The sequence below is a fragment of the Abramis brama genome (genome assembly GCF_963993115.1).
Source record: "Abramis brama genome assembly, chromosome: 13".
Taxonomy (NCBI): Eukaryota; Metazoa; Chordata; class Actinopteri; order Cypriniformes; family Leuciscidae; genus Abramis; species Abramis brama.
The window spans coordinates 13,233,527-13,246,293 of record NC_139975.1 but is presented as its reverse complement, the minus strand read 5'-3'; the positions used below and the strand labels follow the sequence as shown (position 1 = coordinate 13,246,293).

At 35.7% G+C, this 12,767-nt stretch overlaps 1 protein-coding gene across 1 annotated transcript; it reads right to left on the bottom strand.

Moving 5' to 3' along the window:
• Window positions 1-1,155: 1,155 nt before the first annotated feature.
• On the bottom strand, window positions 1,156-11,644 carry LOC311095330 (uncharacterized protein). Its single transcript, XM_084133803.1, has 17 exons — window positions 11,441-11,644; window positions 11,228-11,354; window positions 11,077-11,136; window positions 10,908-10,985; window positions 10,425-10,793; window positions 10,243-10,344; window positions 9,922-10,154; window positions 9,659-9,837; window positions 9,470-9,563; window positions 9,014-9,364; window positions 8,499-8,616; window positions 7,855-7,946; window positions 7,635-7,752; window positions 7,380-7,484; window positions 5,869-6,033; window positions 3,589-3,771; window positions 1,156-1,715 (listed from the first exon to the last, which is right to left on the bottom strand). Exons 1-17 carry the CDS (start codon window positions 11,525-11,527, stop codon window positions 1,483-1,485), a joined length of 2,694 nt encoding a protein of 897 aa, XP_083989929.1. The 5' UTR covers window positions 11,528-11,644; the 3' UTR covers window positions 1,156-1,482.
• Between the last annotated feature and the right edge of the window lie 1,123 nt (window positions 11,645-12,767).

Genomic DNA, 12,767 nt, shown 5'->3' with positions numbered 1-12,767 from the left:
GTGGGGTTTCCTCAGGCTTAACCCTAACCCTAACCTTCTCTGGTTTCCCTACAACAGTCCAAAAACATGCATCATAGTTCAATTGGAGACATAAACTGTCATTAGGTGTGAATGTGACCCCTGTTATAGACTGGCCAATCATCCAGGGTATTTCTCTACATGTGGCCCAAGATGTTGGGGAAGGCAAACCAGCCTCTGAAGTCTCATGCCTCTAAAGAGGATTAGTGGTCTGGAGAATGAGTGGATGGATTATATTGACAACTTAAAGTGATAGGTCATAAAGAAATTGTTTATTTCTTTTCTTAAACAGAGTAGATTTTTTTTCTCCCCATATTATTAAAGTCAAAGGGGGCTATCAACTGCTTGGTACGCAGAATCTTCAACATATCTTCTCTTATGTTTAACAGAAAAAAAACTCAACAACTTGAGGGTGAGTAAATGATGATAGAAGTTTCATTTTTGGGTGAATTATACTTTTAAGCAGTTTAAGAAACCTGATTTGAAGTGTAGTGTGTATATATATGGCTAAAGGGCATTTAAGGGTGAGGAGAAAACATCATCCTGCACAAACATTCAATACAAAGCAATTTAAACTATGTGACCAGATTCACTAGAATGGATCATGTTTTAGTGTGGTTAATTTTGATTAACTTATATAATTTATAAAATAGTCTGTTGAGGGAATATATTTTTCACAATTAGATTACAGGTTTTTTTTTTTTTAGAACAGCTAAAAATAAAAATTAACATTACCCTTAGCATGGTTATAAGGAGCCACTAATGGTCTAACCTGTAAATGTATCCTTACTGGAAGAAATGCTATAGAAATCCTTTCAGATATTCTAAGAGATGACAGAAAATTTACATTTTCAATATACGGTAAGTAAATGAAGTTATTTAAGTTATTTTTTTTAAACTGATAGGGTTTTATGATTTAGAATAATATAAAATGCATCATATAACCAATGCAAACAAGTAATTGTTAACTAAGCTATTACTTTATTGTAGTTGTTATCAGCAAATAATGCATATGGATGATCCTACTAAAGGAAATTTTGCTAAAATAAATGAACAAACAGGCAAACAAAAATGTCATAATAGAGCATGCCCTGGGACTGTTTAGGCCTATTTTAAACAAAAAGAGTGAGTCAAACATTTCTTTAACTTTTTAATCCATGCAATAGTGCTTTTTGAACCAGTCTTTACTCCAGAAGTGCAATCTACAATGTTGTACATTTTTATGCAGATAAAAAAAATTAAATACATTGGAAATCTCTGGAAAATCAGAAATGTGGATCTACGCTGTCTTCGTCAGCTGATTCGTAGGAATCTGTAGACATGCTTTCATAGTTGCCAGTCATCTTTTTAATCCATGCAATAGTGCTTTTTGAACCATTCTTTACTCCAGAAGTGCAATCTAAAAATCTTGTACATTTTTAGGCAGATACAAAAAATAAAAATACATTGGAAATCTCTGGAAAATCAGAAATGTGGATCTACGCTGTCTTCGTCAGCTGATTCGTAGGAATCTGTAGACATGCTTTCATAGTCGCCACAGTCATCTTCTTCAAGGACATCCAAACTATCCCATCCAGTCACTAATCGGTGATATGCTTCCTTCACCCTTTGTTTTTCAGTCTTCAGATCATGCAGCTGCTTTCGAAGAAGACAGAGCAAGCCACAATATGCATCCTCTGACAGTCCTGATGGATAGGCTAAAAAAAAATAAAAAAAAATAGGCATTATAAATATAGGTAATATAGGTAACATGAAACCAGGGGTGGATCTACAGGGTGGCAGCTGCCACCCATGGGATAAAGCCTTGCCACCCATGTTGCCACCCCATTTATAAGTCAGATAATATTTCTTAAAGGTGCATTATACGATCCCGGTTGGTATAACCTCTTGTTGATATTTGAAATTATCATCAAACAAAACGGACGCTAACTAGCCCCTCCCTTCTCCTCATACTTTCCCCGAACCCCACCCCCACATCATTCTAGTCAGTTATTGACTGGAACAGTCTGTTATGTTTACTGCTTACGGGTCGAACTGTTTTTGCTCAGTTTGTTTGAGCTGCTTTTGTGGAGAATAGGCTGTCTGCAGAGACCTCGTTTCTCTACAGTGTGTTCAGGAGACAGCCAGCTAGCGGATCGTGAGATGTTGTTTGCGGTAGGTGAAAAAAAATGTTTTGGCCTAAAAGACGCCTGACATCACTGATAGCACCTTTAAGTATATTTTATGTTCATAGCCTACGTTGAAGACCAAGGAGACCCGCATCAAACAGAAATCGCCGATTTAGAATCCCCTCCCCTTCACAATGGTTTCACCCATCATCAGCACAGCAGTGACCCCTGCGAAATTTTACAGTCTGCAGTACGCAGTGTCTCCATTGACGGTATATAATAAGTGTCTCGGAAAAGAGAGGCTGATAAGCAGTTAGCAGTGAGTTTAGAGGTAAGTTTTACACCAAGTTGAAAAAGTCCATAAGCAGACAGTTAAGTAACCCTGCAACAACCACATTGTTACGTTATTTACATACGCAATACTTTCAAATTTTTCTATGATTGTCAGGTCTCTCAGATAAGGGTCTAACAACGTTAGTCTAGCTCTTTGGGTGTTAAACTAATTAACATTAAAAATAATGTTTGATTAAAAAGGTACTTTACTGAGTCTTTATGGAATTAGAGGGAAATGTTTGAACGTCATGGTTATCATTGCAACAATCCTGCATTATAATATTGTTTCAATCCAGATAACCTAAATCTACAGACCCTTTCCAAAAATTTGAATATCGTGGAAAAAGTTCATTTATTTCAGGAATAAAATGTGAAACTAATATATAGACTCATTGCATGCAAAATGAGATAGCCTATTTCAAGCCTTTTTTGTTGTAATTTTGATGAAACCTTTATTTGTTGTGATTTTGATGAAGCTTGTTAATTAATGATTACAGCTTGTGAAAACAACAAAATCGAAATGTCAGAAAATGATAATATTGCATGAAATCACACAGTAGTTACACAGTAATCTCATGCTCATTGAACCAAGTTTTGGTTAATTTGGCAGTGTGGGCAGGTGCAAGTCCTGCTGGAAAATGAACTCAGCATCTGCATAAAGCTTTTCTGCTGAAGGAAGCATAAAGCGTTCTAAATGTCCTGGAAGACGGCTGCGTTGACTGGTCATAAATCTAATCCTGATTTTGTGGTTTTCACAAGCTGTAAGCCATAATCATCAAAATTATAACAAATAAAGGCTTGGAATATCTCACTTTGCATGCAATGAGTCTATAATATTAGTTTCACATTTTAAGTTGAATTCCTGAAATAAATTAACTTTTTTTAATTTTTTGGAAAGGGTCTGTATTGATGGCTTATGTTTTATGACAAACGATAGTTTGCCTCAGGTAGATTAACAAGACGACCCTAGGTTGCATTTTGGCGAGAGTTACCTTTTAAGAAGCAACTTAGCGATGTATATCAATACACTAAATTTGACATGCCTGTCAAAATTCTTAAGTAAACTCCAATGAGAGGTAAAATATTTATAATTTAATAATCAATGATTTCTGAGAAAACAAACACTTACTCTTAGTAGTGAGGCCATCTGACAACGCATCAGTCTGATCGTTTAGATCTTTGACACGTCTGCAGATGTGATCCCAGTGTCTCTTCATCTCCTCCACAAGTATAGCCTCTTCTTCCTCAAGTCTCTGTACTTGCATCAGCTTGTCAAATACCTTTTTTTTCATGGCCAGAGAAGCATCACCAACTGAAAATGAAAATGAACTTGATATGTAACAAAAAATAAAAGGTATGATACAAGTTTTTGGACGTTTATCAATTAAATAAATTGTTTACATAAATTAAAAGATTTAATCACGTCAATATAAACATTTCTTGATAATCTACTCACCCCAATGCCAACCAAAATGTTCATTGCTCTATTTCTTAAGTTTTTTTAATAAAACATTTCAGGATTTTTCTCCCCATGATGGACTTCAACTAACCAGGGAAAACACAGACCAACTTCTGGTAAATGTAGATTTGCTCTGCAAGTTAGTCTGGCCAAGAGTCCATTTAAGCTCATTTCTAATCTTTCCAAATCTTGGCAATAATCTCAAAAGTTGAGGTGGCTTTACACAATGATGATCGCTCTGATTGGTTTTAGGTCTATCCAATTACCCCCAGCGACATCCGTTGGTGAAGCGCAACAACTTTGAAATGCGTTATTATATTAAAATTGCAAACACATGAGGACAGTCTCAATGAAAGACCCACGACTGACAGAGGAACGTGCTATTACATTTCTCTCCTAAATGGTAGGAGATTAAATTAGATTTAATGGAGCATTTTAACTGTGACAAGATGATTTACAGGGCAGTTTATGTGACAGGATGTATATGAAAGATCCGTCCAATAAAGATAACAAAGTAGTATGTCCCAAAGCTTGCCTACTCTTTTGCTACACATTCAAAAGTAAATACCTTTTATTCACAAAAAGAGTAAGTAGGCAAATTGGGACGCAGCATATGGCTTTACACAATGACGATTGCTCCGATTGGTTTTTGGTCTATTCAATTGCGCCCAGAGGCATTTGAGCAACGTCTGTTTGTGTTCTTTGAAAATGAGTTGTTAATGAAGCTTTTCCAGACCCTATCTCAGTTACGACTGAGAAGGGTCTGGTTTTAACCAGGCTAGACTTCAACCACAACCAACATATTGAAGTCTAAATCAATGCAGTTTCAAAGGGCTCTACACAATAGGGTCTTTATCTAGCATTTATATACTCTTTAACCACAGTTGTTCATCTTGTGATGGTCTGCCAGGCATCCGGTTCAAAAAGGTAGGGAAGGGGCGAAAAATTCCATCTCATTCTCCTCCAAATTCAAAATTGTTGTCGGACATCTTTGATTTAGTTTATTATTACCATTTAAAAAAAAACAAACTCTTGTGACATTTCCAACATGCCGACGTAATTTCCGGCACATCGCAGACCAGCACAAGATGAACAATTGTAGTTCAAGTATATCAATGTATATATATATTTTTTAGAAAATGACCAATCGTTTAGCTAGATAAGACCCTATTCCTCAGCTGAGATTAGGGCTGGGCGATATGGACCACAACACTTCTAATATACATGCATTTGAAAAGCAGATTTCTCAAAATTTTCTCGGTTTGCTTTCAGCTTAGACATAACCAACTTTATGTAAACCTTGTGTGTATTTGAGAGTATTAGCAAAATAAGACTCGAAAGATAACTTAGTCCAATAGTAACCAGGCGCTGTTAAATAGGCTTCAGTGCATGTGCGCTTCAGGTGTTCGTGCTCAGTAAAGCGCATGTTAGAACAGCCCATCAGCAGTGAATGACACGTTTAACTGGGAAGGCTTTAAAGCACATGGAAATAATGAACTTTTGTGAACTCACTAAACTGCAGTGTCCCGTTCCTCTGCGTTAACATTCGATGCAAGTATGTGTCGCGCTGTACCCTAGGCTGTTGAGATGCACTCTACATAAGCAGTCAGCAGCTTGCTTGGAGCAATGATCACAGTGCAAATTTGAACTATATCGAGATATATGCGATATGGTCGAATTTTGTATCGTATTTTAAAATATATCGATATATTTTATATATCGATATATTGACCAGCCCTATAGCTGATATTCTACAAAGCCCTTTGAAACTGCATTGATTTTGACATCAACATATTGGTTGCAGTTGAAGTCCATTGTGTTGAGAAAAATCCTGAAATGTTTTCCTAAAAAAAAATATATATATTTTACACTGAAGAAAGAGAGACATTGACATATTGGATGGCACTGAAGGGAGTAAATTATCAGGAAACTAATCATTTATGGTCATACCCATTTCCCATGGCCAGATAGGCGTTTCTGCAGCAAGCAAGTCATCTGCAGAATTCAAAGCTTTGGTACTTGTTGGAAGAGAATTGTACTTGGATATTGCATCGGATAACTTCTTCTTCTCTTCGACAATCCTCCGTCGGACTTTGTGCCGCTGCTTGTTGCGATCTGGGTTATATAAAAAAAGGTGATTAAAACAGCCCATTTAAAAGAATTTAGGATTATCCAAATAAGAAACAACAGATTAGGGGTATGACGAGACACCTATCTCACGAGATGAGACGCAATGGGTTCACAAGAACGAGGAAAGATTTTTGCACAATATTTTATTCAAATCCTCAATGGTCAGGCCAAATCATGACTTGAAAAATTTGAATTGTTTTACTGATAATCTTCTAATGAATGTCATTTCAGTACTACTTCATTGGAGTATGAATTATCAAATGCTTACAAGTCTCAAGTCTCAAGTCTCAAGTCTCATTTTGAAATGCTTAGACTTGAAATGCTTACAGACAATTATATACAAGCACTTTAAAAGGTTTTGCCAAACTCAACTGACTGGTTTTTCTCCTATATTATTTAAGTCTCTTCAGACCTTACTGTACATGAAAACATAAAAATAAAAACAGCATAACTAATAATAAAAATAAAATTTTCTTAGTCTTATTAAAGGAATAGTTCACCTCAAAATCAAAAACTGTGTCATCATTTACTCACCCTCAAGTTGTTTTAAACCTGTATGAATTTCTTTCTTCTGCTGAACACAAAGAAAGATATTTTGAAGAATGCCGGTAACCAGACAGTTCATGGACCCCATTGACTTCCATAGTAGGAAAAAAAATACTATGGGAAGTCAATGGGACCCAAGTTACCAACATTATTCAAAATATCGTTGTGTTCAGCAGAAGAAAAATTCATACAGGTTTGAAACAACTTGAGGGTCAGTAAATGATGACACAATTTAAAAAAAAAAAATTTCAACTATAATCCAAGTACTCTCTCAGTTTTGAAGTGCAAACAAACCAAAAACAGAGACCAGAGTCACAGTACAGAGATATAAGTTTGATATTAGGTTATTGTATGCAGCTTAAATTGCACACATTAGAAAGAGCTCTTGTTTTATTTTCACTTTCAAATTCACGATTGCACGTACTATGTACCCGGAGCAGCGGTGCTGAACACGACGTGTTCTACAATACAATACATGCAGGCTCTTTTATGCAACAAATCCGTCGCAATCTTCACGCAATCAGTGAAATGTGATTCCTGTTACACTATTAGCAACTGCAACTCATGTTGGATGAGCAGAGCAGACTTTACAATAGTTTACAATGGTTATATTTATTTTTTTAACAGCAAAACATCAGTGGAGGCATGTAATGGGAATGTAACTGTGACATTCTATGCTAATTTCATCTTGTCACATTTTAGTCTTGTCACATTTTAGTCAAGCAAGATATTGTAGCAAGAGATCTCGACACACCCCTACAGCATATATAGAGCATTTTATTTACCTGTTAGCCGATACAAATCTCTCTTTTTCTGCTGAATGCCTAAATACAACCCTTCAATCTGATGCTGCAACCCCACTGGATCGTCGGTTCTACTGCCATCGGGAACTGTTTAAAATAGCATATCAGATTACTGAATCAGGACATTAAGCAAGAAAAGTATTTTAAGATTTTACTTCAAATAAATTATTAAAAACTATGATATTTACTTAATATAAAAACTGTAAAAATATGAAAAACAAAAAATTGAGAATGCACCTTGAGTTGCCCATTGCTTAACATCGCACACCCATTGCTGCAGCTCTATTTTGGACTTAGCCAGGACTGCCTGAACCGCCTCGACATCTTCCTTGGCTTCCTTCATCTTTTGCCCAGTCTTAAACATAGATGAGATTAAACATTTAACTGAATATGACTGTTTAAAAATAAATTAATAGTAAATGTATGGCTTAAAACAACTGTTTTAAATGCGTGGTACCTTGATATACCGCTTAGACAAGTAAATGTGAAGGTTCTTCCTCTTTCTCTCATTCCATCCTTTAGCATGAAGGGTGATCATGTCCACTCGTGCTAAACAAAAACAAAAAACAAACACACACAAACATATATACATACATATATATATATATATATTTTTTTTTTTAAATGTCTATTCACTGCACATTGATATTCCAAGATTAAAGGAATTGTCCATTTCAAAATTAAAATTCTGTCAAGATTCACCCTCAATTTGTATGGAAGTTGTTCACCCTCAATTTTTTATACAAGAGAACACAACATATATTTTGAAGAATGTTGGTAACCACGCAGGTGATGGACCCGATTGACTTCCATAGTAGGAAAAAAAATACTATGGAAGTCAACAGGGTCAATCAATGATGAAAAAAATATTATTTTGAATGAACTATGTGATTTACGAAAAGCTAAACAACTAATATGAGCACAAATATAAATTTAAATAATAATAATTAACTGAACAATTCCAATAGGGTCCTCACACCATTGCTGCTCAGGCCCTAAATCAGGCATCATTTTCATTTTTAAATTTGATTATGAAATTTTAGATTATTTTGTCTAAATCTATGGACTACAAAAATACAAGGCTGTGTACATGACACTTACCAGCCTTACTCATATATTTTGTTGTAAGAGCAACACGTGATAAAAAACTGTTAACTTGCTCCACTTCTTCACCAATAGTAGTGCCTGCTCCCGTTTGATTTTTACCACTCCACTGAACCTATAAAACAAACCGGCACAATTTTACAGACAAATCAAGTTTAAAGTGAAAATGAGTATGCAGAAAAAGATATTTATATATAAATATAACAAATTATAATTGTTACCTTTAACAATAATAATTAAGACCTTTAACAATTTCATGTTATTTAAAACAATCGATCAACGATTACCTTTACACAACTGCGGGTAAAAAAAAATAAAAAATCCTGTACACGGTCAATACTTGCACAACTGTTATTAAAGTTTAGATCCCATGACCATCATGAATGTAGGTATATTACTGTGATGAAGGTCATGGGACCAAAACGTTGTTAATGGGCTATTTTGATACATGTGCAAGTACTGATAATGTGCAGGATTTTTTTTTTTTTTTATGTCATTTAAAACAGAGTTACCTCACAGCTAGTAGAGTGTCCCTTTGCGTGCATAACAGAAAGAAAAGGCTTCATCTCTGTTAACGGCTGCAGACGTGGAACTGCCTGTGCAACTTTTTGCAAATAGGGCCAATATCGGCACATAATGTCTGTGCAGAAGAATCTGCAGTTTGTTTTTGTAGCCACTTCATTTTGCAAAAACATTGGATAGGCAAATATTTCCCCCCTCTTCATGTTGAGTCCTTTAAGCAAAATGTTGTGTCTGCACACTGCCACCTCCAACCCTTCCTCATCCAATTTATTGCTTGACTTTTTTGAGGTCTCCCTGGCAGCAGACCATGTTGACTGTCCACATGTGCCTCTCCCTTTTACCTGCAAGACAGTAATAATCATAATAATAAACAACATTATCAGTAAAGATGTATAACATATATACAGTTAAACAACAAAAATACTAATAAAATGATGGAAACATACAGGGTTGGTGTTTTGCTGAATGAAATCAACAAATGCTGCCACATCTTCATCCTTGGCAATGAAAATACCTTCGTAGAAAGGCTGCTCCTCTACTCTATGTTAATTACAGTGGAACAAATTGGATTAGAGGGCCAATATACACTAAACATGTATAGAAATATTCCTTTAATATATTAGTTATGCTATTACTCTTTGGCTTTGTTAAACCGGTATAGTTTACGGTTTCCATCTGCAGACACAGCAACTGCATCTGGGACACATGCAGGGCACAAGAAATGATCGACTCCACTGAGCTTCTCTTTCTCATGACGACAATAAGTCCATTCCAAAAATGCTTTTTGGAATGTTTTGCCACAAATAGTATCAATCTAGCAGTGAAAAAAAAAAAATTTAATTAATTGGGGATAAGGAAAAGTTCATTAACAAAATTAATTGTAATTTTTTTAAAGTACCCGTCCAAATGTCCGTGACCTATTCTCTAACATGTTCACAAAGGCTTGTCTTGAGAGGCCTGGTGCAGTGACTTTGAACTGCTCAAAAGATGTAAATAGGTCAATCTGATATATAGTTTGAAATGCAGAAGAGCCTGGCCAGTAACCACTTTGGATAAGGTCCTGCAGCTCAGGTGTCCATGTTTTGTGGCATGTAATGCAGCGCCAAACAGGCAAAGAGAGGTCATAGCGACCTACAATACAGTCCAAATAAGTTAGTGACAAGCCTGAATATCAAAAATTTTGGATTGAGTAAATACTTTGGTTTTAAAGAGTACATACCATTTATGTTGATGAGATGTACTAATCGGCCAGCACTTACAGACATGTTTTGAGCCACACAACTGCAAATGTTTTGCGGTTGTTGGATGGGTAACAAACATGCTAAAGAAAAGAAAAAAAAGAACATAACTAACATATGACTTAGATTTTTAGACAACACATCTTAAAAATGTTTTACTTACCTTGCTCACATAATGTGTGTTGGCCATTGATGTTCTTTATGACATTTGATGGAGGAATAGGTTTAAAAAAAAAATCTAAAAAACACTCCCTGTTATGCAAAACAAGGTATTGGTGGGTTGACACATCACAGTTGTCGCAGTAATGTGGTTTTGGCAAACAGTCCTTGCACCTTATCACTGCTGCATTCACTCTGCAGTGATCACAAGATACGGAAAATACCCTGTCCGAGGCAAGCGAGCAGTCCAAGAGCTTTTGTCTTGCTTCCATCCAATGGTTTTCAGACACTATTTTTCTTACTGTCCAGTTGTGAGATGCAGACATACTTTTCTCTGAGATAAGTGCATCATGGAGCTGATGTAACTGTATATCTTAAAAGCCAAAAGTCATATAAAAAACAAAGTCATTATCTATTATAATTTATCAAAACACAGATAATGGTTTAAAAAAAAATCTTGACAAGATGGAAGACTTTTGTTACTTACCAATAGCACACTGTGCATTGATGCGTGTATCTGAACAATCCTCATTCATAGACTCAGAGTCAGCAGCACTTGAATTTACTAGAATATATATTTTTTTAAATCAGTAAACCCATTATTGTGTTTTTTATTGGCTCTTTTATAAACTACTAAATGGACACAATCGGCTTACCAGGATCAATCAAAGTTTGGTTGCTTGTTGATGCATGGACCACTGAAGCTCTGGATTTACCTGTAACGTACCAGTGTAAAAGTGATAAGCCTCTATACGATTTTTGAAAACAGAAACATTAAGAGAAAATAAACATGATATTATCACTTACCTCCTTTTCCTTGTTTGGCTTCTCTTTTTGTATACACCAAATGACCACTTTTGTCTCTTTTTTTCCATCTGATCCTTGGAACGTCTTTCTTTTTTTTTTTAGGTCGTGATTTAAGAGCAGTATCCTCCTAGCCATAATGATATATGTTATCAGAATAAAATGCTACAAAACGAACAGTATCAATACTTACAGACATTTCAAGAGACAATTTACTTCCTGCAACTCCTGCAAATCAGACATTATTTCATCGATGTCGAGTTCAAATTCTGCAGATGGATCAGAGAAATCATTGGTGGCCATTATTACAGAATGGTTTTCAGGTTTACAGATGGTTATTTACAGGTATAGGCCTGTAAATTCACAGCCAGGCCGCGGGTCGTCTTCTTTTTTTAAATTGCAGTTGTCAAACAACTTTTAAGTGTGCATTACCGCCACCTTCTGATATGGAGTGTGGATCACATTCGCCGTTGCTCACTACTCTATAAATAAATAAATAAATATATAACCCCATACATATCTAAAGCATTTACGATGCTGATCGTAGCCTGATCAGTCTGTGAATGTTCAATGTAAGACTATTTATATTTGCTTACATTCACTGATAACAAAAATAATAAAACGTTATCAATTAGCCTAAATGTGATTAGTCCCCTCTATATGTAGCCTATATGTTAAATTCAAAAGAATATGTATGTATATAATATAGATATGATTATGGGGTCAACGTACTATTTTTTTTTTACCAGGGTTAATTGAAGCTCAGCTGGGTGTCCTCATGCTTACTAACGTTAACTTGCTGTAGTACGTTTCACGGAGTAGTCTACATAAAACAATCACCTGACTGAAACGTAGCCTTGACTACATATCGTAAGGTTCTGGCAAAACTTGTTAAAGCGAGTGATTATGTACATTCACTGAATGAATATTATGAAAATAAAATATATATTTCTCGCTAGAAATGTAATCAAAACTTATTTTTATCCAGAATCTAACTCAAAATATTGATTTTTTTTTCACCAAAAATGATAGAAATGTCCGCCATGTTATTTTGTTCTCGCGACCGGAATCTTGAAAGTCACGTGACTTGGACATAGTGCCTCTAGTGGACGTTTCACCCAGAAAGTGCAGGGAAATGTACTTTCAGGTACGTATTTCAGGGTTTGCAAAAAAGTACATAGTGCCTCTAGTGGACGTTTCACCCAGAAAGTGCAGGGAAATGTACTTTCAGGTACGTATTTCAGGGTTTGCAAAAAAGTACATAGTGCCTCTAGTGGACGTTTCACCCAGAAAGTGCAGGGAAATGTACTTTCAGGTACGTATTTCAGGGTTTGCAAAAAAGTACCCAGAGTAACGTATTTCCAATGAGCCTGGGTTGCAAACATTTGTTTCAATTTTTTAATTAAAATGAAAACAGGCCATTGATTCCCCCTAAGTGAGAGCAGTGCAGCCTAAAGAGGAATCCATCTCGTTTGAACATGTGACAAGGGGTATTGGGGTGTATGTGTGATCTGCGTGAGGCAATTAATAAACTGGTTTCTTT

Excerpts from the sequence above, each read along its gene's own strand:
- LOC311095330 (XM_084133803.1), bottom strand. The coding sequence starts at position 11,527 with ATGGCCACCAATGATTTCTCTGATCCATCTGCAGAATTTGAACTCGAC. Across the intron at positions 10,986-11,076 it reads CCAAACTTTGATTGATCCTG|TAAATTCAAGTGCTGCTGAC; the intron begins GTAAGCCGATTG and ends TATATATTCTAG. Across the intron at positions 9,564-9,658 it reads CGGTTTAACAAAGCCAAAGA|AGTAGAGGAGCAGCCTTTCT; the intron begins GTAATAGCATAA and ends TAATTAACATAG.